We start from the raw sequence: 22,406 nt of genomic DNA, 5'->3' as shown, positions 1-22,406 counted from the left end.
GTGGCCGTGGGTCCCCCTCGCTCGCTGTCCGCTCTGAGGGGCGTAGAGGAGGCTCCTGCTGATCCCGCTGTGCTCTCTCCGGCAGGTTACAGCACCGTGGCCTTTGACGGGACCCCCAGCTACGGCCACACGCCGTCCCACCCCGCCACTCAGTTCACCAACCACTCCTTCAAACACGAGGACCCCATCAGCCAGCAGCCCTCCCTAGGTAATTTCTGCCCCGGCGGGGCCCGCATCGAAGGGCTCTTTCGGGCGGCTGGCAATCCGCAGGGACCCGCCCCGAGCCCCCGCAGGCCTGGCACAGAGCTGGGGCTGCCCGGACGGGGCCCTGGAGCTCCCGTTCAGCTCAGGGCAAGTGGAGGGGTGGCCGCTCGCCCCAAGGGTTAACTCTGTGCTGCTCTCTCCGCAGGGGACCAGCAGTACTCGGTGCCTCCCCCGGTGTACGGCTGTCACACCCCGACCGACAGCTGCACGGGCAGTCAGGCTCTGCTCCTCCGGACGCCCTACAACAGGTACCTCCGCCGGCAGGGAGCTTCGCCTGCCCTCCTTGTGCGCGGGTTGTTGCTGGGACGCGGTCTCTCCCCCGCATGCCGTTCAAACCGCTTCTCCTCTTTGCAAAGAAACAGATTTATTCTTTCCCTTCTCAAAAAAAAAAAAAAAAAAAAAAAAAAAAATCACTAGTAAAAACCAAACCAAGGCGAAACCCCCAAATTTTCCCAAACAAACAAACAAACCCCCCCAAAAAACAAAGAAACCACCAACAACAAAAAAACAACCCAAACAAAACAACATCCCCAAACCCCACAAAACGAAAAAAAGACGCCGCGCCTTCCGTCTCGGGTTCCGCTGTGTCTCGGAGGTTTCCCGGGCCGGCTCGCCCTCCCGAGCCGGGGTTGGCGGCGGTGGCGGCAGCGCTCGGCTCCGGCAGAGCATCCCGGCAGGATCGGGCACGGCGCGGCCGGCTCGGGGGAGCCGTGCTCCGGCAGCAGGTGCCGGCCGCCTCTGGGAAAAGGGAGCCGAGCTGCCCGCACTCCTTGGGCCTGTCCCGTAGCCCACCGGTGCACCGAATTTGGGGTTTGCTCTTAACTGCAGCGGGAGGAAGTGCTCGGGGCAGCCCAGCTGAGCCCCAGGCTGCAGGGCTCCAGGCTGCAGGGCCCCGCGCCTCCACTCCGGTCCCGGCTCTGAGAGTCCCCGCAGCCCCGGAGCTCTTCCTCGAGGCCGGGAAGGTGTGGGAGCGCTGGCTGGTGAGCAGCGGCGATGGGCAGAGCGCGGTACAGGCAATTAAAACTCAGCTCCGTCCAAGGGCTTCGTCTTGCAGGCCAAGAGCCGTTCCGATGACTCCCAGGAGTGATGGGAACTGGCCTGCAGGGAGGTTATTTATTGAAATCGGGGCAATAAACCTATCGGATTTCCTTGCTGGGAGAAAGGTGCGTCTGGAGCTTTGCTGCAAGCAACGAAATCCTTTTGCCAACAGACCGGCCCGTGGCAAGCGCAGCTTCACGGTTTGTTTTTTTTTTTTTTTTTCAGTCTGGCATGGGGGCTGGGCGTTGGAGTTTTACAACGTGTTTAGTGAGTAAAAAAAGTTCCCCAAAATTTATTCTTCAACTTTTTGTGAACTTGGAGCCAGTCCCGTATCTCGGAGTTGCTAAGTAACTCTCGCACACAAAACAATATGCCTCTGCAAAGGAAGCCGCGAGCGGCTCCTCTTGTAGGCCGGTTATATCATCTCAGATTAATCGACACTGGACGTGAGACAACAAAATTCTGTCACTTCCAGAAGCCACTTCGCTAATGAACGTGAGTTGACGTCAAGGGAAGGAGGGAATGAGGTAATGAAGGAAGGAAAGAAGCCTATCCAGAGAGATTAGCTTGCAGAATAATTGGCGGGGCGAACTCCTGCTCTGAAGTGACAGAGATTGCTCGCCGCGCAGGGAAATCTATAAATATGGTTTGGAGGAGGCTTGGGGAGGGCAGCTCCGAGCGGCCGCGGGCAGCCGCCGCCTTCCCCAGTCGCCCCGGGGCTCGTCCTCGCCCCGCTCCTGGAAGCGGCAGCACCTGGAGGTGTGATTCCGGTAGGAGAATACTGATAGTGTCGAGAGCTCTATCTTCCATGTGCCTCCACGAGGCAGCGTCGGGCAGGGGGTGAGCACAGAGGTCACCGGCCTAACGCGGCCACCTCCCGCCCAGCGCTTCGGGACCCGCGAGTGGGCAGCGCTGCGTGCGCCACGGGGACCGATTTCCTCCCGACCTTCCTCCCGATCCTGCCCTGCTCCCTGGGAGGTTTACGGCTTACTCCAGTAAGATAAGGATTTAAGCCTTTAAACCTCACAGGAGCCAATGCTGATGTGTGGGGGTGTAAGTGAGGCAGAGCTTGCTCCCCGCCGAGGGCAGCCCCAGCTGCACAAAGCCTGCTCCCGCATCGAGGCCCGCACAGGTGGCTGAGCTCGGCGCGGCCTCGCCTTGTATCCTACCGAACACGTTCAAAACCGCCTGGAAAGTGTGGTCAAAAAAGTGGGTGAGTCGTTGCAGTACAGAAACGGGCGGGACTCATTTGCCACATCGCCAACGCCCTGAAAACGACCTCACTGTCCTTATCCATATTTATCTTGATTTGGCAAAATCGTGATATTTTTTTTCCCGCCAAGACCGTCTTTATTCCGCTCCTTCTTCTCGAAGATTTATTTTGGTTTTCGCAGTTCAGGCTAGGTTCGACAGCTCTGCTTTGTCAAGTGATTGCTCGGTCGCCGCATCCGAGTGCTGGGGCTGGTGACCCTGCCCAAGCCTGCGGCGCGCCTCCCTGCGCACATGGCGCCCGTTGCGCGGAGTGCGCAACAAGCGCTCCGGGGATGGTGCTCAGCCCTGGAATGGGGGGTTTGCCGTTCTTCCCCCTGGCCGGGGACAGCGGGCGCTCCCGTTCGCCTTTAGCAGTGGAGGGGGGGTTGTGGCGGAGGAGACGAGTTCGGGAACGGGAGGTGTTTGTCGCCTCTGTCCCCGGCGGGATGCGGTGGCCGGTGTTTCCCTGCACCGCCTTCTCTCTGCGTGTCCCGGGACGCCCGAGCAGCGCTCGTTTGTGGTCCCTCACCCCAGCCGAGGCTCCACCTTGCAGCACCTTACAGGGACGGCTATCCCGCCGTCACCTTCGTCCCGGATCCGCCGCGTCCAACAGGACCCGAGGGGTGATGCTTCGGCGGGCGGAGGTGGAGCGAGAGGGCAGAGGGAAAGGATGCAGAGGGAGTCACCTCCACCTGATGCTCTCACTTCCCCCTCCATCTCTTCAGCTGGGTGCGAGGGACCCTCCCGGCTCCCCCGCTGCCCGCGGGGAGCCGGGCCGGGTCGCGAGTGAGCATGGGCAGGAGGGTCCCTCCGCCAGGACAGCTCCCGGCCCGGCTGCTTCCAGCCCGTCTACAGTGCGGAGGCACTCAGGGCTCAAGAGTCTTCTCTCCCGTACCGAGGCAAAGTCGGGAAGAAAGAAATAGTTGAAAGATCGTAATTCTTAGGCCGAAAGCAAAACTATCTCTGAAATCTCTCGCCTCGGCCGCTACTTGCTCTCTGTTTAGAGCGTGGCCCGCTGCACTGCCAAGGAGCCGCGCGCCTGTGGCTGGTAGCGGGACACGGATGGCAAACCCGCGCAGACCGTAAGCGTGCGTTTGTGGGTCCATTAAAATGGTGATGAGAACTTTTCTAACTCGTGCTGTTTAACGTAGTAAACATGCTCGATGTTGAAAATTTACTGTGAGTCACACTTACAAAGACTTTAAAAGTGGAGGAGTCTCGGTTCAGATTATAGCTCTTTCTGTGCAGAGGTCAAGAACTCGGTAATACTGCAGTGCAGGCCAAAACAAACTCTATATGATCTACTACTGGTTTCCTTTTAAGTTCCCTTTTTGCTCAGCGTTGACTTCCTTTTATTCCACTCCAACTTACATTAATCCCCGTTGTAGAAATGTTTCCCCCCCTTCCTCTCGTTTCTCTTAAAAAGCATCTTTGTAATGAAAATAAGTTATTTTTAGTGTCTTCTTTGTGGCCGCTCGAAGGGCCAAGGATTCAGATTGGAATCAGCGCAGGCATATCCCTGGAGACCTCGCTTTCCTCCTCCTCATTTCAAACCCCATCCAAAGCCGAGATTTTGAGCGGAGTTGTTGATTCCATGAGATCATCTCACTGTACTGTCAATAATAAACCACGGCGAGGCGTCAATGGCGTTAGGGACGTCCTGTTCTCTGTCACATGTCAGATGCAAGATGTTCAATCCGAGCCCGTGCCCGGTGGCCCCCGGGAAAGCGGGGGACGGCCAGGCCGTTCTTATCTTCGGGCTTAAGGGGCGCGAAGCCCGGCGGTGCCCACCCGCCTCCCGCCCAGGGCCGATTTACCCAAAGCTCCGGCAATCGTGGCTTTTTCGAGATGAAAACCTCGCAGCTCCGTGGCTCAGCACAGAAAAGAAATGTCTCCCCTTGGCCGCTGCCGGCCGCAGAGATCGCGCACACCCCACCTAACAGCCCGTGGGAGGGGGTGCGGGTGCCGCTCCGTGGGCATCCCGGTGCCCGGGTATGGCCCACCCGGGGCGTGCCGAGAGTCCGAAACGCGGCCCCGCTCGGCTTTGGCGCCGGAGGGCGGCCCGGGCTGGTGCGGGGTCCGAGGCCGGGCTGGTGCGGGGTCCCGAGGCCGGGCTGGTGTGGGGTCCGAGGCCGCGCACCTGCTCCCCCCACAGTCATTCCCCGGCTCCAGCCCCCCGCAGCAGGAGGACAAGGGGGGAGGCGAGGGCTGAGGGTCTCTCCTGGGGGGCCGCGCTCAGGAGACACCAAACGGGGCAGAGCGGGGTTTAGCGCAAGTAGCGGAGTTCCGCTCCCAGCCCTCTCCCAGTACTTTCCACGACGCCCAGCCTGCCCGAAAGCCGCTCGGGGCTCCCTTCGGAGGCTGAAGCCAGCTCGGGCTCCGGCGTTGAGCCGCTGCCGGCGCTGCAGAGCCCGGAGCGGGGCGCGGCCGGACCGCGGGGAGCGCAGCGGGAGCTGCGGCCGGGCGGGCACCGGGAGAGCGGCGGCGGCGCCGGGGCGCGGGCACCGCGCTGCTCCCGGGGCGCCTTGTCTTGGACACTGTCACCCAAGGGCGGCAGGGAATACAGTGGCTGCGAGCTGTGACAAGATGAATAAGTGTATTGCTTTATGAAAAAGCAAAGGAGGGGAAAAAGTGGATATTGTGGGGGAGGCTCTTATAAATGAACTGTCAAGCGAAAGAAAGTTAAAGGGAAATCTCCTGCTGTAAATGCATCGGGCGGGCACTTCTAATAAAAATCAGGGTCCTGGAGGAATTAATTACAGCAGCATTACAGGAAGAATTCGTGGAATTGCAAAACGTAGTTGGCACAGACCAGCACGGACTGCTATTGCAAATGGGGAAACTGCAGGAGAGTTTAACAATTCCTGAGCTGATATGCAGGACATTGTAGTAGCATAATAGCACTTCAGACACACTAATGAATAATAGTGTCCAGTGATACTGACAAATGATATTACGCATACTTCGAGATTGAAGTCACTTAATTTGTTTTTATATGCAAAAGCTTCCCACTGGAATCTGGCTTTTTTAGGTCTCTTCTACCTGCCACGAAGTGGAAAAAAAAAAAAAGAAAAAAGAAGAAAAAAATACCCTCTTCTAATAACAAAATGGTATAAATTTACCGCGTAAATCCAGCGAGTTTAGGTGTAATTAATCAGCGGGGAGATTTGCGTTTATTGTGAGCGGCGGTTCCCCGGCATCAATCACAGCGCCCTGCTGAAGAGTCGGGGGCTCCCGCCTCGCCCCCCCTCCCGCGCTCGCCAGGGCGGCGGGAGCCGCGCTGCGGGGAGACCCCGGGGCGGGGGAGCCTCCTGGGCCCCGTGGGGACCTGCCCTGCCGGGAGAGCGCTCCCGGGGCTCCGTGGGGCTCCGTGCCCGCCTCCCGCTGCCCCTCACCGCGGCCGCGCTGCCCGGGTTTGGCGCTCCGAGCGGAGCCGGGGAAGCCGCGGCTGCAGCCGCCGCCGGGCTGCCTTCGGTGTGCACCGGCGGGGAAAGAGCCTGCTCCAGCGGTGAGCTTCCTTTATCGCCCAGCCACTCAATTTTTCTCCTGCTTGTCAAGCCCCTCTATGTAGCAACATCCATCACGAGTCACGATAGCTGTTTCACTCCATTACCCACGTGGTCTCTCACACTCCTGGTTAAAACAGTTAACAGATTTGACTTTTTAAAACAAGCAATCCTTTGCGTTACCCCGCCGGGCTGCTTATATTCGTTTCATTCATTTCAATGTGTCAATATCGAATATTATTTTTCGGGAAGGAAAAAGTCTTATGTTTTCATTTCCAGCTCTTTACAAATCGTCAGGCTTGCAGATTCAAAGTGACTTTTCGATCCACTGATTTTATTTTCTTTTATTTCCTTTTATTTTTAAAAATTCATAATGTGTCGATAAAATGGATTATATGAAATAAATTCACTTTCTACTGTTATATATATAAAACAAATGACAAAGAAATTGTTGATATTCTGATGTTTTGGTTTTTATGTGATAGCTGTAATTTGAGTTCTAATTCTACATCTTTTCACAACAGTGACAATTTATACCAAATGACCTCACAGCTTGAATGCATGACATGGAACCAAATGAACTTGGGATCCACACTGAAAGGGTAAGGAGCTTTGTTCTCTTCTAAATTGTGGCCCTACTGCAGCTGCATTACTGAGCTAACTTTATCTTGGATTTTATGACTAGAATGCGGTTACTTGCACAAAAAAAAAAATACTGTCCGCTCCCGAGAGTGCCTCATCACCTGGCTGTAGTTTGCCGTGTTTTTGACGATCCTTGCCCCGGCCTGGGCTGAGGGTCGGGGTGCTGACTGGCCGTGCCTACGGAGCCCAGCGCTGGCTGTGTCAGGGGCTCCGGTGGCACCGGGCAGGGCAGGGCTGGCCCGTGCCCAGTCCCGGTGCCTGGGCCTCTCCTGGAGGGGCAGCCGCGGCCCCTTCGTTCTCTCCTCCTTGAGCTGTCTCCCCTTCCTACCATCCCTCTTCCCTTTCCCTGCCTTCGCCAGGCCCTGCGTCCTGTGTCCCGGCCGGGCCGCCTCCCGGCTTCCTTCCTCCCGGCCATTGTCGCCCTCCCACCTGCCGGGAAGAGGCTCCGGCCCGCCTCCCCCGCGGGGCTTCCTGCGGCCGGGCGGGCAGGAAGGCTCCGAGGCGCCGCGGGGCCCCGCCGGGGTGGCGGCCGCTGCAGGGCGGGCAGCGCTCCCGTGCCGCCGCCTCCCTCTCCACACCCTCTGTGCCCCCATCGGTTCTGCCAGGACTGGGGATCCTCCCGTGCGCCCGGAGGCCGGAGGGGATGCAGCGCTGCCGCATCCTCTCCTCGGTTCATCCACGGCCGCTGCCATGAGCGACAGAGCCACCTTTTGATCTCAGCCAAGGGAAAGCCACAGATTGCCCGCTCTGCTCAGAGCAGATGATTCACTGCTCTGAGGAGATAATTGGCTCTGAAAACTCCCCCACCGAAGGCAAGTATTGCCAACTTTGAGATGTTCTCAGTGTCTAAGCGTGTGCAGTCTCAAGGGAACAGCAGGAGAGGCTGATAAAAGCCTGCACAGATCTGTGCTTTCATGTAGTTGTCCACAGATGTGAAAATCTTGTTGAAGGTGGACTTTTTGTACAGGGCTGTACTGCGATAAAGGAAAAAAAATATTATGGGTCTCTTTGTAGCTCATTCACAAATGGTGTTTGAAGGTTAGAGGGAGAAGATAGTAGCATAGTAAACTATTTGTAGTGAAGTGAATGAGAGAATTGAGCCTGAAGAAATCCGTCAAGGAGCTTTCTTCTGGGTAGAGAAGATCCCAAAATCCTACAGTTGTATACAGTTCACTGTCTTTGCTCCCGATCTCCTCTTTTTAAAGGCTATTTCCTACTTTTCTTTCATAAGTCTTTTTGATTTCCTCTTTAAACCGTACCCTTTAAAGATCAGTCATTGCAATATTAGACACTGTTTTGTCTCTTCTGAAGAAAATATCCTGCAAAATGGAGAAACACATCAACCTTGACTGAAGTCCAAGTTATTAAAGCAAGGAAGAGGTTATTCTTTGGGGAACTCAGTGAAAAAAAAAAAAAGTCACAATAGAAATATTAAAAGAGCACTGAACAAAATAAATGGTTTCTTACTTGTCCAGGAGTCAGACTGTTAGCAGTGTAAAGTATGTGACCTAGGATGCATGAAAAGAGGAAAAATCAAGATGAATGATCTATGGTAAAACAAAGCTGAAAGTTTTGGTATAGGCCAAGATTGTAGAATCTGTGGAAAATCAGTGCTAGACATAGCCTCATCACTAGTAATATGAGCCAAAATAGTTATCTGTCTTTTCTGGCTGAGAGTTACAATACACAGTACCTCCAATCTCAGTTGCCATGAACATAAGGTATTCTTCCCAAGATTTACATCTTTAAAATATATGAACTGTTCATAAGTGATTCCCAGGCATTTAGTGTTTCAGATGCTTTTCTCAATCTCGTAGCTGTAATTTAAGAATTTTGGAGTCCATCTCCCTGTTGAAATATGGAGCTTCTAGATTCTATCCAATGATGACTGTCCCTGTTTAGCTCCTTGCCTTCAGTTCTTCCCAGCACTTCTTCTTGGCTTCAGTGAGACTTTTGCACATTATAAGAAGGAAGAAAACGTTGCCAGTAAGTTCTGCAAATAGTTAGAGAACTCTACAGTTACATAAAACTTACAGGTCATACACTTTATACTTGACAGCAGACCAGGTCAGTAGCTTGCTTTTCTGGGTTCATGCTGAAATGAAGCTTTTGCAGTGCAATTTAGGTAGAGTTAGTTGGCAGTTTCTGTGCTGAAGTTGTCTGGCAGTTTATCTGAGAGCATTCTGGTTCTAGCTCTTTACAGTCTTGCCAATATTTGAGTGATCTGCTCCAGAATCTCCTCAAACCAGATTAAAAGTTTGAAATTGGGCAAGGGATACTGTCAGGTGGCCAAAGCTGTGTCCTTTTCAGTCATTGTGAAAATCTTTCCTGTTGAGTTGCAAGCTTATGAATAGCCCTCTTTGTGTGTCATCAGCAGCAAGAGCCTGGCATCTAAACTCTTCAATGATTTTATCTGCTCAGAGCCTTCTTCAGCCCATGGCTTTAAGGCCATGGAAGACTGTTTTTCCTGAATGCTTTTTCCTTAATGGATAGTTCAATATTGGATATTGGAACTGGGGGCAAGAAGTTTCTGCATATCAGTGGAGTTTGGTCTCTGAGTGCTGTCAGTAGGTGTAAGCTTCAGGAATCTGTGGAAGGCATGGCCTGAGAGACAGGCAGAGGTGGGCAGGCAGTAAAAGGTATGGAACAGAGATCCTGGCCAGCCATTGCTAAATGGTGAAGAGAGACATCTGAAGCGAACTGAAATGTCTTCTGCCAGAGTACAGCACTGTGATGGACTGGTAGGGGAAGGGGAGAGAGGTGTTAACAAGGAAGCAGAGAGAAAAAGCTGCAGCCATGAGTTCTAGATGTTTCTACTTGCTGGCAAATCAAAAGGATGTCTGATGGCCCAAGATGTGCTTCCCTCTGCCAAGAGTTGTCCCTGGAGAAGACAACCCATTACTGCTACCATACAGTCCAAGTGCCTGAATTTGCATTTTAGATTTTCACTTGGGTTCAATTCCAAATTGATTGAGCTCTGATTGAGCTCAAGTTGTTCTTGCAACACGCGTGAGGGAAGAGCAGTGCCTTGTGAGCTCGTGTGTGTTAATTGTGTTGCTTGTTTGTCCAGGGGCCCCTCTCTGTCACCTTCTGAACTTTGGGTGGACCAGAGGGAGGGCTGGCTTGTCTACGAGCTGTCACACAAACTGGCAGCTTCTAGAATCTGAAAGGAAAGCTTCACTGTTAAGGCAGTGAACCTCACTGTGGGACTGGATTTTATCTCCTCAGACTGTTTGCGGATGATTTGCTCTTCATTTTGTGGTATTTTGTTTGGAGCTGCTGGGATCAGATTTATTCTGTTGCAGGAAACTCAGTGGGTCCCAGGCATCTCAAAATGCATGTTCTACATTAGTGGACACTTTTGCCATTGGTTTCTGTCCTTCATATTTTTGTGTTGCTTTTTCATCTGTCCAGTATGAAAAACACTGCCTCCTTTCACAGCAGTTCTAGAGGTAGCTCTCAGGACGATAAAACCCTCCTTTATATTTTGATGAGTTAAGTGTAAAAGTGGCACAGAAATAACTGATACCAAGCAGGAAATGATACAGCATGGTAGACAAGAAGTGTGGCTACACTGCCCACAGCAAGACTCAATGTAATTGTCTCTTCAGCTCCTTGAGTAAAAAGCTTTGATCCGTATTTCTGGCAGTCATCTGAAATCCGGCGTAGAACCAGACAGCATTTTGGTTTTCCTCTTTTGGTTTTGCTTGGATGTTAAACATTCAGCATGTTCCATGGAAATTGGTATTTATTGCTGTTTTGTCAGGCTTACTGTAAGGAATATTAGGTATGATCTCTGTAGAACACTATTAAAACATCTAAAACAAGGCAGTGAAAACCTTTCTTGTTTAGGAGTGGTTTGTAAAGGTTTTTCTGTTTAGCTTTTGTGTTTTTTTAGTAAAATTTGGGGGTGCAAAACTTCCTACTTGGGTTCAGTTCTGCAATCAAGATGAGGTGGAAATTAACAATAACCTACTGTCTCTGATACGGAGTTTATCCTTTCCCACCGATAACTGATGGTCTCGTTTTGAAGGGAAGGGTTTGGTGAAATCCTGATTCCACTCAGGTCAATGGTAAAAAAATCCCAAACCAAAGATGGACTATTGAAGTCAGAAACACAGAGGTCCCATGAAGATCTAGAGCCTTCCTCTCATCAACCAGCTGATTCTCTCACTGAGGATGGCAGAAGGACTCAAATCTGTGAAATCACATTTTTAAGTATTCCTTTGCCTTGGAAAGGACAGATAAAAATGCAGCTTCATACTCCACCCTCCATAATAGTATTAGACAAAAAACAGGCAGAAACAGGATCTTCTATATAACTAATCAGGATCTTTTTGCTGTCTCCAGACATATTTTTCCCAGGGTGCTAGGATGGTAAATATTTTAGCAGAGGGAATTAACTCTACTTCTCTTCCTTTATGTTCTGTTATCAACAGGACTAGCCCACACCCTCACTTTGCCTCATTTTTGGCTCTGTTTCTAAACCCTAAAATTCCTGTTCCTGCATTGAAACACAATTAGATTGAAGCTTAATGTGGTGCCTGTTTTATGTAATCTTGCTTTCTGGCTTTTTTTATTCTTCCAAGTCTGAATCACATGAATCAATGTGTATTCACGTTTCATCTGAAATTTTCTAGCTCTCCTCAGTGTGCCCTAAAGCTTCCCTTTTTTGGTTTATGAAATAATAATAAAAAGCTTAACTCTTCAGATTAAGTTGTAACTGCTTTATACATTAGACAGGCGATTTCAGTTTTACAAAGTAAAAATGGTGTGAGAGAGAAATTGCAGCTTGATTATTTTTAAAAAATATTCAGATTAGAATGTCATCTTTTATGAGTTTTTTCTTTATAACCACTTAGATTGATACAACTCTCTAAGGCTGCTCTGTTTTTCATCACACATTCTCATCTGTAAACCCTTCATTTTTATTAATCTCTGTACAATCTGTACAACTCTGAGATTAATCATTTTAAAAGAGCTACTCTGCGAGTGTTAAGGATTTGCTGGGCTAATGGTAAACGCAAGCGCTCCTAAATACTCTACAGCACAGAGCTCTTCCTTTGTAAGTATCAGCCTTTGTTTCCCAGTTATCTAGAATTACATTTTATGGCTGTGTTTCCAGGTCTGGCTGTCTAGATCCAGAGAACAAAATACACTGAGTCCTTTTTTCACCAACTAACCCAAACTCTAAATATTTGTAGTCCATTTCTGCCTTTGAGCAGTTCCGATTGAAGTTAAAGGGAGTTGGATATTTACAAATAAAAACAGAGCTGGACTGTGAGGCCAAATCCTTCAGTCCTTGCTGAAACAAAAATTTGTGTTGGATCCTGGCAGGCCAGTTTGGCTGCATCTGGTCTCACTTAGTTTTGAGTTCTTTTAGGAGCTATAGAGAGATCAGTCTAGTGTCTCTCCTAAGTGTGACTCTGGGCCTCACTGGGGATTTTTCTGGATTTTTCTTCTTCTTTGGTTAATTCAGCTGTTTGCTCCCTGATTATCCCACTGGTTTTAGCTGGATTTCTGCTGGGGCTGCTGAGCCCTTGGAGCAGGGGAAGGCCCAGTGTAGGAGCTGTGGATGGGCTTGCAGCCCACTCAGAGTGCACTTGCAACAGGGCAGTGAGTGGGTCCCTTGGCACTTCTCCAGGCTGCTGTGGTGTTGTCTGAGCAGCCTGTCCTGCTGAGAGAGAACATGTGCTTTGGTGGAGGCCTAGGCTGTCATCTAGTCCTGAGAGTCCATCGGGATAATTTTTCATTATTATATGTATAGATTTGGTGCCCTGAGCTTATAAAGCGTTGTCTCTTTGCCTAGTTAAACACAAAGTGCCTGACTAGAAAAGATGAAAGTTAAGGACTGTCCTACCCTCTGGAGATTTCCATTTAGTTAATGTACTGCAGGTATAAATTCATCAGTTACTTGCATTCCTTGTGTATGTGGCCTTGCATCTGCTCATTATCTCTTGCAAGCAATAAAGCAGGTGTTTGAGTTTAATAATGGATTTAGATTTGTATCTGTTCTTCTACCCCTGCTTTTATTATAGTATATAAACTGCAGCCATATGAAACAAGCCAACTGTGCCAACTGTGATGTACACTTTGTGGCATAAATCATGGGTGCATGGAGCAAAGAGACTGGAAGAAAAAGATCTGGAAGGAATATCCACCTGTTAATTTCTATCTCCCCAAAGGTCAGATTATTCCACAGTGCTCCATAATGAATAAATAGTGTTTTAACCAAGAAATCTCTCATGATCCATTTTGCTGTCATCACCATATGGCCATGCTGAGTACCAGCCAATGCTGATGGAAATGTGCCCAGTGTAAAATGGGAAATAGGGCTCCTGATTATTAAAGCATCTCTCCTAGGGAGCTGGTTAAGGACTTAGTATATTATGGGTCAAGGGGCTCAGAAAACAGGTTTTAATCTTCATGGCTTTGCAGTTGTGTGTTTTAGCAAAGTATAACTAGAAATAAGGGGAAGAAATATGAAAAAGGCTGGATGTTGAGGAAGGCTTCCCAACAGTGGAATAAAAATTGAGATGGAGATCATCTGGAGGATACCTCTCATTCATAGAGCCATTCCTTAGGGCACAGACAGGGTCTTTGTTCTGCTTCTTATTCCTGGAGGAATTATTTCAGAACTGACTGGTCTTTACAAAAAACGTTATCATGGAAAGATGAAAACCATGAGAATTTGGAGGGAAAGTGCAGCTGTGTTTTGTAGTATAAGATTTTACTACATATTCCAGCTTCTCCTTCTAAAGTTTCTGTCCTGGGAATTTTTATCTGCCTTTGTGTCTGTTGTTTATTGTAGTGTTTAAGGTTGTTAGGACAGGCGTGAAAGGGAGGTTACACTCAGGGTGACCAGTGCTGAAGTTCACATTTACCCTTGATTTACTGCTGTGCTACAGGTCAGCAACAGCTTCCACTGCAGAGCTTCCTCCTTATCAGTGGTCCTTCTTGCTCCATTTCTGTTTTAAAATGCACTGTGTAATTTGTGACCAACATGGGTATCACCATGGGTTGGGGGATTTCAGCTCTCCCCAGCTTTTTCTTTTGTTTTTTTTATTTTGGCATGTACAGACTTGCTGCCTTTAAACAGAGAGGAAAATTTGATGCTGGTGAGGAACCTGTGCTGATCAAATGGTGATAGCAAATGGTAATTTGTTACTTGGATTAGGCTGCAAAAGTCCACTTCTGGGCCCTGGGCAGAGAGGAGACCCTATTTATTTGGACATTGTACATATCTACAGAATAGTTTAATCTATTTAAATCAGCTGATGGTATTTGTCTATTATTACAGATATTACTACAGAACAGAGATACTTATTGACCACCCCTCCATAACTTATTTCATTACTATCACCTTAAAATTGAAATAAGCAGAGCATACCTTCTCAAAACATGTAGCCTTTGATTTGAATAATCAGGTGGAGCCAGGATTTGAAATTAGCACTGTAGAGCAGTGAAAGGACTGACCTCAGAGAGCACATCTGCCAGGTAGCAGCCTGCCAGTCACTATGGGGGCGAATGGTGGGGAATGCAGCCCACCCTCTGCAGGGAGAGCTGCTCACAGACACTGCTCCCCTCCTCTACAGCCAGGTTCACAAACCCTTTAGACATGTCCCACATTCCAGTTCCACTGCCTGTTCTGCAAATCACTTAAGAGCTTTAAAACTTCCTTGTAATTCTACTCTGCACATGAACTTTGAGTGAAGAGAAAGGACCAGTAAAATGAGAGTCTGGACCTCAGGGACCCCTTCAAATTGCTGTTGCAAGCATTTGGCAAAGACTGGGATAACATCCTACATATCCATCTTTGTCCCTAGCTGTGTGCCCTGGGGTTTTGTTCTGGGCTTTCTAATTTCTGGTGTTGTGTAAAACATGCACACTTGCCATTGCCAATGTATACTTCTACAAGTGATAATGTAACATGCTCATTCAAAAATTAAACCTAAGACGTATCTACGTGATTTTGACATTAAAAAGGCTGCAAACAGGAGACACAGCAATGTTCCAACATTCAGGACATGAGAACACAGGATTCTGAAGAACATAATTAGACAAAACATATGGCTGTGGCAACCCCAAAACACACCAAAAGTTAAATATTCTTAAAATTAATGTGCTGCATGAGAAATCTTGGAAATTTATACCTAGTAGGGATAGGCTGGTTTTTTTTAAAAAAAAAAAAAAATTATAAAGGATAAATTTGTAGCACATCCTGCAAGCTGATATGTGGGATAAATAGTTTAGACACTGATTTGTAATCTCTGTTTATGAGTACATGACTGCTATTCTTATAAATGTCATCACTTGCTTGGTAGTATCGGGTAATATCTGAGTCATGAGGTGTTGACAAAAATCCACTGCACTTAATGTGAAACTTGAGGCATTTTGCTCATTCCAGAAGATATTAGCAATAGCCAGCCCCACGTTTGACTGATAAATAACGTGAACATGTGCACATGACACCGTTGTGCTATGTGAATTTCTTCCTCTTACCTAAAATCTTTGTGGAAATACATCAGAGTTCAAATCATGACAATTTCTTTTCTTTTTTTTTTTTTTTCCCTGGATGCCTTAATGGATACTAATAGATGTTTGTATGGAGTCAGTGCATTGTGCCAGCAGGAGCAGATCCATGTGAAGGCAGAGCAGGTTTCCACTGGTGAATTTTGCTTGAACTTGGATATCATGGCTGTAAAAGCAAACTCTGCATATGTTACCACTGACTTAAGAAAAGAAACCTCACATGGAGCTGAATACTGAAAAAGATTTAATTTTTTCATTATTCCCATCTTCACTTACAGACATACAGCGGGATATGAAAATGAGAACCACAGCGCTCCCATGTTATACAGCTGTGGGGCCCAGTACAGAATACACACCCATGGAGTCTTTAGAGGCATACAGGTAAGTGTTGTGGGGCGTTCTTCATGGGGAAGTAAAACTGCTGCCTGTTTACAGTGTTCATTCACTACTTCACTGGTGTTTATAAATCCATCCTTGATTTGTGTCTTCCCTGCGTTGTCAAGAAATGCTTTACGTAAGTGTCCTGGCTTCACTGAAGCCATTGAACTCTAACATAACATTGCTTTCTGACACAGTCACTTGAAATGGTTTATTTCTTCTTCTGAAATGTGTCTGCAAGGCAATATTCCTTACCAGCTTCTCAGGATCATCTAAAAGACGTGATCCAGTTTCCAAATTCTAGCTCCAATCACTCTGGCCATGTGAAGCTTCTGTGGTTATGATGGACTATATCTAATAACTACATATATGAAAGTTTTAGATGACATTTTGCTTTTATGTGTTTCTGAAACGTTACTAATTCAAATGTATTTCCTTAGAACAAAATATGGGATTGTTTCCTCATAACTAAGTAATTAGTGAATATTTGGGAGGAGCTTACCATCCATGGGAGTTAATTTCCTCCCTTTCTGAGACAGTCATATCATTATTAAATACCCCTGTAAAAGATATACCATGTTAAAACTGATGGCAAAGTCATTACAGAGTATCTGTCTTTTCTGTGTTTCTCTGTGTTGTCAACATACATCAGTGTTTTTAGATAGCATCTTTTCTCCTTTTCCTTTTGTGTGTAGTATAGCAGGTCATTTTTCAGTGGCAAACTCTCAGAAACAGGCTCCTGAGCCAGCTTTTGTTGAGTGAATAAAAGTAAGTGGTTGACATTGTTCAAGGAAGTTAATTATTCCAGAAGGAGGAGATCATCTTTGGTGGAACATTGTGACAGTGGCCAAAATGCATTAAGGCTGAACTATTCACCAGCTCCACCTAGACAGTTGTTTTTGTTTTGTTGTTAATCAGTGTGTGTTAATCCAAGTCATCCATTTCCTTGTCCTTTAACTTCATATGAGTACTTGAAATAAAAAGGACGATACTCCTCTGGCTCATACTCTTACCTCTTGCACTGGTATAAACTTAGAACTATTTTATGTGGCAATGAGAGTTCTGCCAGGATTGTGTGGTTATACATGAGGTCAGAGTGTGGGCCATTTAATCTCATATACAAACATCAGTGAGAGAATTCACTGAGCAGAGTTCACTGCGCTTCACCTTTGAATAATTTTAACACTCTGCGGAGAGCACATTAAGACATACGAAGGTTGTTGATGTAGAATGACATAAAATCGCCTGTTCCCAGTGCGAGCTACTTAAGTATCTCTTTGTCCTGGGGAAGTGTTGAGTGGCTGAATGTGTGAAGTCAAAGCTGAGAGCACACATGTGGCATTAGCAGGTGTCTGTCGTTGCAGGACGTCCGGCGCGTGCCCGGAGTGGCTCCCACCATTGTGCGGTCGGCGAGTGAGACAAACGAGAAGCGCCCCTTCATGTGTGCCTACCCTGGCTGCAACAAGAGATACTTCAAGCTGTCCCACTTGCAGATGCACAGCAGAAAGCACACTGGTGGGTATAAATCACTGCACAGCAGAGTGGGCAGGGGGGGTTTAGGATAGCACAAGGGGCAAGAAGCGCTCTGCCAGCTCAGGGAGCGGGAGAATCCATCAGATGAGCGAGTGTGTGCTCTGTCAGCTGGACAACTCCTCTTTTGGAGCAGAAGGCTCTCTGGATCTAGCAAAGAAAACCACACAGCAGCATTGACAGCAAGTAGATCACCTCTCTCTCTCTCTTACTGTTACAGGGCTGTGAGTTGTTCTCTCTTTTAATTTTTTTTCTGCTTTCCCCCCTCATTTGGGACCACTGAATCTCACTCCAAATCTCATCTAATGTTAATTATTAAGAAGTTTCCTCTGCAAGAGGAACCTAGACATTTAGCATCCTCTGGTTCTCCTGTGTAAGCCTTTTCTGGTTGGGGGTGGAGGCAGGGGGTGGTAAATATGTTCCCTGCTGTGGGATCTTTCCATGAAGGATTGAGCCTGAAGCCAGTCAGTTGGAGGCTAATGTCTGGATTCTGCCTGAGTTCAGGAAATAAAATCTCAAAATGTGGAAATCAAATGCTCTGCTGCACCTTGTCAAAGAGTAAACAGAATTACTTCCTGTATTGGGAGATTTATGGTGTTGGACGTGTAAAATTATGATATATATTCAGATATGTTTCTTATGGGTTTTTAGGATTTTTGGGGAATTTTTTTGATTGCCAGCCATATTTTTATTTAGGCAGTTCCTTCTGTGCTTACCTAGAAGTCTGTGGATGAAATCTGTAGATATGGATATTCAGTTAACCACTGATAAGACAGAAGATCAAAGGGATGGAAGAGAAACAGGAAGGCAGCCCAGGCTGGGTGACCTAGCAGATTGTCTAACATTTCATAAAAGATAGTTGCAATCTTCTCCTTTTGGAGACCATTCAGTTAGTTAATTGTGTGAAATTGTGAGAAACGTACACAAAGCACTTTTATTTAATGAATGGGCAAGTCAGAAAATATTGAGACAGCTATCTTCAGAGCTGCTGAAATTAAAAAGTTAAGATACTTTAGACTGTAAGTGCAAGTTCATCTTTAGAAAGGAAGGTCTACAGGAATGCTCTTCTATTTTCTGTAAATAAATTGGAAACAAGAAAATTTGGAAATCTTTTGAAGGCCATTAAATTCATTCTTTTTCTCCATGATGCCTAAACACATTTGATTTTTTTCTCATAATCACTATTTCCTTCATTCCTAAACTGATTTACTCTGTGTTTTAGCAGTCATTATTTGTTTGTTCTGGTCCTGTATTTTATTCCATTTCATTGCTTGGCTTTCCCAGTGTTATTTCTGAATGAATCACAAGGACTTCAACTTACACATTTAATTTTTTTTCCTTAGCTGTAGAAGATTTTTAATATCATATATAATGTAGGTTTTTAGAGTCAGAAAACCTCCAAAAGAAGTAGGGGATAGGCCTGTGTCTGTCTAACACCCCCAGAGAGGCTTCTCCCATTGTCTTTGAGGTCATACATGCCCCTCCTCTGGTTCATGCTGCAGTGGAACTGGGTAGAGGAAAAACTATTTTTTCCCCTTAAACATCTTTTCTGTACAAGTGGGTGCAGATTTTTCTGCCCATACATTTTGATATGTTGACAGCAAAAATTATTTATCTCTCAAATCTTTCCAAGTTTCTTTTCATAAGAGGCCAGCTTGTTTCCCAAAGCTTGTGTTGCCTGATAACAACATTGCCATGTAAGCTTTCAAGGATTCTTGCAGCTGAAGAGAGAAAGCAAGGCATGATTCACTGCTGGAATCAAAATTGCTTGGGTAGCCTGCCTGGCTGATGCATTCAGCTTTAGGATCAGAAGGGAGCTTTCCCCTTTATCAGCTGACAGGGTTTTGTCCTCAGCCTCTTGAATGGGTACTAGACATTTCCTATTATTATCATCATCTGGGAATTCTACTTACCAAATTCCCAGCTGCTGTGGAGGCTTAGAATATGATGCTCTTCATTTCCTCTCCTCCTGTGGTCTGTCAGCCCTAGTTTTTGGGACTGCTTGGTGACCTGTGGGAGCATCTGGAGGGGATAACTTCCCAATTATCATATTTTCTTGGCTGCTGGATGTGTGGACAGTCTGGACTTAGTGGCCATAAAGGTCTTCCACTACCATGTTCTTCAGGAGCCCGGGGCAGTCAAACCCACTGTTGTGATGCAGATCCATTTCCAGTCTCCTTTGCAACTTCATGTCTTTGTCTGACCCTGATTTGTTTCTCTTGCATGTCAAAAGCAAAATTTGGAAACCAATTTTCTCCAAAAATAGTGTGGTTGTGTTTGGTACACCTCTTCTCATCAAACAAAACTTTTATTAGTCTTCCTGTAAGGTTCTGGACTCACTCATGGCTTGGAGCTCTTCCACCTTACACTATCTTAGTGTAGTGGTAGGTCAATTTTTAAAATGATGAACACATGATTTGAAAACAAGCTGTTACATATATCTGATATTAAACCAACAGATTGTGTCTTTGCAGAATATTGTTGCCTCTAGATTATATATTTTTTTCTATAATAGATACATACAAAGGACTGGCTCATCAGATCTTCCATTCTTCTTCACCAGCTGCAGTATTGCAAAACCAAGCAAGGCCCTGAAACACAAAGATGGATTCTTTAGTCAGTTTTTACCAATGTTTCAAATAGCCTTAGCTGAAAATATGTTAACACTTTGTACCCCCTGAGGCTGCTTATCTGTTCTTAACAATGCCTTTATTGAAACATGTACAGCCAAAAAAGCTTTTTTCTTATCTTGGTGTATTTTGCTGCAGCAGATAGGCCTCTGAAAGGAAATGCAGAAATATGTCTAACTGTTCAACTTTACAGCGAATAATGTGAGTTGTCATTCTGTGGCAGATTTCAGGCACTTCCTTGCAGAAACAAATTGCTGTCTAGATCTCCATAAATTTAACTTCTGGTGGAAGCACCAGTATTCTTGCCAGAGAACCTTTGGGTTCAGTGCCACTCATTGGGAAACCTGAACAGGTTTGCAGAGAGAATATCCTCTGCCTGTTTGCTAGGGATAGTCTTTAGTCTAAATAGGCTCAGCTGCAGGTATGATCTGCAATGGAGGATGAGAATGTGTAGATCAGGAAGGTTGTCCTTTATGGTAGGGTAGCTGTATCCCTTCAGGCTGATATTTCTACAGCATAAAATAAAAATACTTATGAATCTAAAATACAAGATTAGTTTCAGAATAGTAAGGACATGTCACAGCTGAACTGTGGTGTGAAGATGACAGAAGATGTTAAGTATAAATAAACATGTTAAGTATAAATAAACATGTTTTTTGTGTGAGTTTGCTAAAGCAAATTATATTGAATAAAAAATGCAATATTGGCAAGGCAAAGTTGTGCCCATGGGACTCGTTTGATTAAGTGGGTACTTATTTAAGAAAAGGGGTCTAAATTGGTGAGGGGAATGCAGATCAGCCTTCAGATTCCCATTCACACTTGCAGTCTCTGCTTTCAAGATGAGCCTCCTTTTCTCATCTGTTCTAGTTAAAGACAGGCTTTTACTCTTGCAGAACTCCTTCATTAAAAGCAATGACTGTGAATATTTTGTGCAACTGCTACAGCAGTAGAATATTCTATTTTCCCATGCATCTGAGCAAATGAATTTGCTCCTGAGAAAATGTGCCCACTTCCCTTAGTTTAAGTTAGCTATTTTTTACAAAATAAGTTTATTTATTAGAAGCATTTATTGCAATATGTGCAAAGGCAGATTCACGCTTGTCTTACAACTGTTGAGCTTTTCCTTAAAAATCATTTTCCTAAATATTAAAGATATGCCATTCCCTCTCATCTTTACTATTTCATAATGCACTAAGTTCAGCCTTTCTTTTGTGTGTCCTCTTTCAGTAGTGTGGGTAATCATGTCTCAGGTAGAAGGGCTGGTGAAGCTCCATCTGCATCTCCTGTTTTGTTTTGAGACTGTACATGTTCACATAAGGAGGTGACAGCATTCCTGGATATTTTCATACATAAAGAGATTTTAGTCTTTTACTGGAGAGGCTTTGACAAGGCCTGGGGAAATGAGACACTCTCACTGTGGGAATTTAATGGGGTACTAATAGACTTTTTCTAATCTGGGATGTTTCTGTTGTCCTGTTCTGATGAAATTTATGGGAGCTCACAGGCATGTGACAGGCAGCTTTGGCAGCTGACGTGGAAGATGTAGAAGGAAAGCGGAATTAGGATTTCTGTCCAAATGTTGTGCCTCTTTTTGTTTATTTGCTTTTTGTTTTCTTCCCAGTGTCACCAGATCCCTATGTAAACATTTTAGATTGATTCCCTTAGTATATGCATGAGTTAAACGTGTCTTTAATTTAATCAAGATTATTTTCCAAAGTATTTAAAAAAATACTTTCATGTGCATGCCATCAGACCCTCTATGCTCTTTTATTCCAATGCCTCCTTAACCATCTTCTAAGTTTATATTGCAATTAGCAGACAATCATCCTGTCACTGCATTCTGCTCTGCTGACATTCCCCCTCTTAAATCTGCCAAAGGGTTGAATTCCTTGGAAGTAAGTGGTTTCTGAAAAGCAGGCACCCCCCAGGGAGTCCTTGCGGTCAAAGTGTATGGAACTATTTCAAACACCTGTGGCAACTTTAATCTCTTATGCTAATAAATTAAGCACAGCAGACATAGAAATTGTCCACACCTAGGTTTGAGAATCAGTAAACTCCTTGGGGTGACTGTCACAGGAAGTTAGCTTATTCTTGCCGATTTAGTTGCTTCTGTAAAATTTTTATTTTAGCTACACCAGGATGAATTTGGAATGCTCTCCTTAATGTGCTGCTTATTCTCTGTCACCTGGATCAAAAGGCATCTGCTTTAAACCAAACTGGTTTGCTTTGGTGTCTCAGAATACCAGTGCAACCAGAATACATTTCCTCATCATAGCAGAATCAGAAATGCAGACACATGCAATGAAGGTTTATCAAAGTGATATGTTTTTAAAATCAAACAGAGAGAAATCAAACCCACTGCCCCCTCCAGCTGATGTTTTCCTGTAGGTCCTTCCCACAGGACCTTTGGTTTACATCTCAGCTTCCCACAGCAGACAGAGCAGGTCCCAGCTGCTCCTGTGTGTGTGTCCCAGATAAAGCCCAGGATCCTCCCAGCTTTGCAGTGAGAAATGTTTCATTCCTGCTCGTGCTGAAGCCTCTGTGTTGTGGCACTGGAATCAGACTTTATGTGGGTATAAATGTCATTATATCTGAGGCTGCAGCAGGATTCCACTGTTGTGCAAAGGGACCTTAG

The 22,406-nt window shown here is 46.3% G+C and overlaps 1 protein-coding gene across 2 annotated transcripts in view; it reads left to right on the top strand.

The window, feature by feature from the left end:
- WT1 (WT1 transcription factor) overlaps positions 1-22,406 on the top strand; it is a 33,941-nt gene that overhangs the window by 4,920 nt on the left and 6,615 nt on the right. For both annotated transcript variants that reach the window (XM_069016513.1, XM_069016515.1), the window contains exons 2-6: positions 86-208; positions 410-512; positions 6,584-6,661; positions 15,512-15,614; positions 16,976-17,126. In XM_069016513.1, the coding sequence (XP_068872614.1) occupies positions 86-208; positions 410-512; positions 6,584-6,661; positions 15,512-15,614; positions 16,976-17,126 (558 nt within the window). The remainder of the gene's footprint in view (positions 1-85; positions 209-409; positions 513-6,583; positions 6,662-15,511; positions 15,615-16,975; positions 17,127-22,406) is intronic.

This window comes from Aphelocoma coerulescens, chromosome 5 (genome assembly GCF_041296385.1).
Source record: "Aphelocoma coerulescens isolate FSJ_1873_10779 chromosome 5, UR_Acoe_1.0, whole genome shotgun sequence".
In the NCBI taxonomy this organism is placed as follows: domain Eukaryota; kingdom Metazoa; phylum Chordata; class Aves; order Passeriformes; family Corvidae; genus Aphelocoma; species Aphelocoma coerulescens.
The sequence above is the reverse complement of the archived record's forward strand: the minus strand, read 5'-3'. Positions and strand labels throughout refer to the sequence as shown.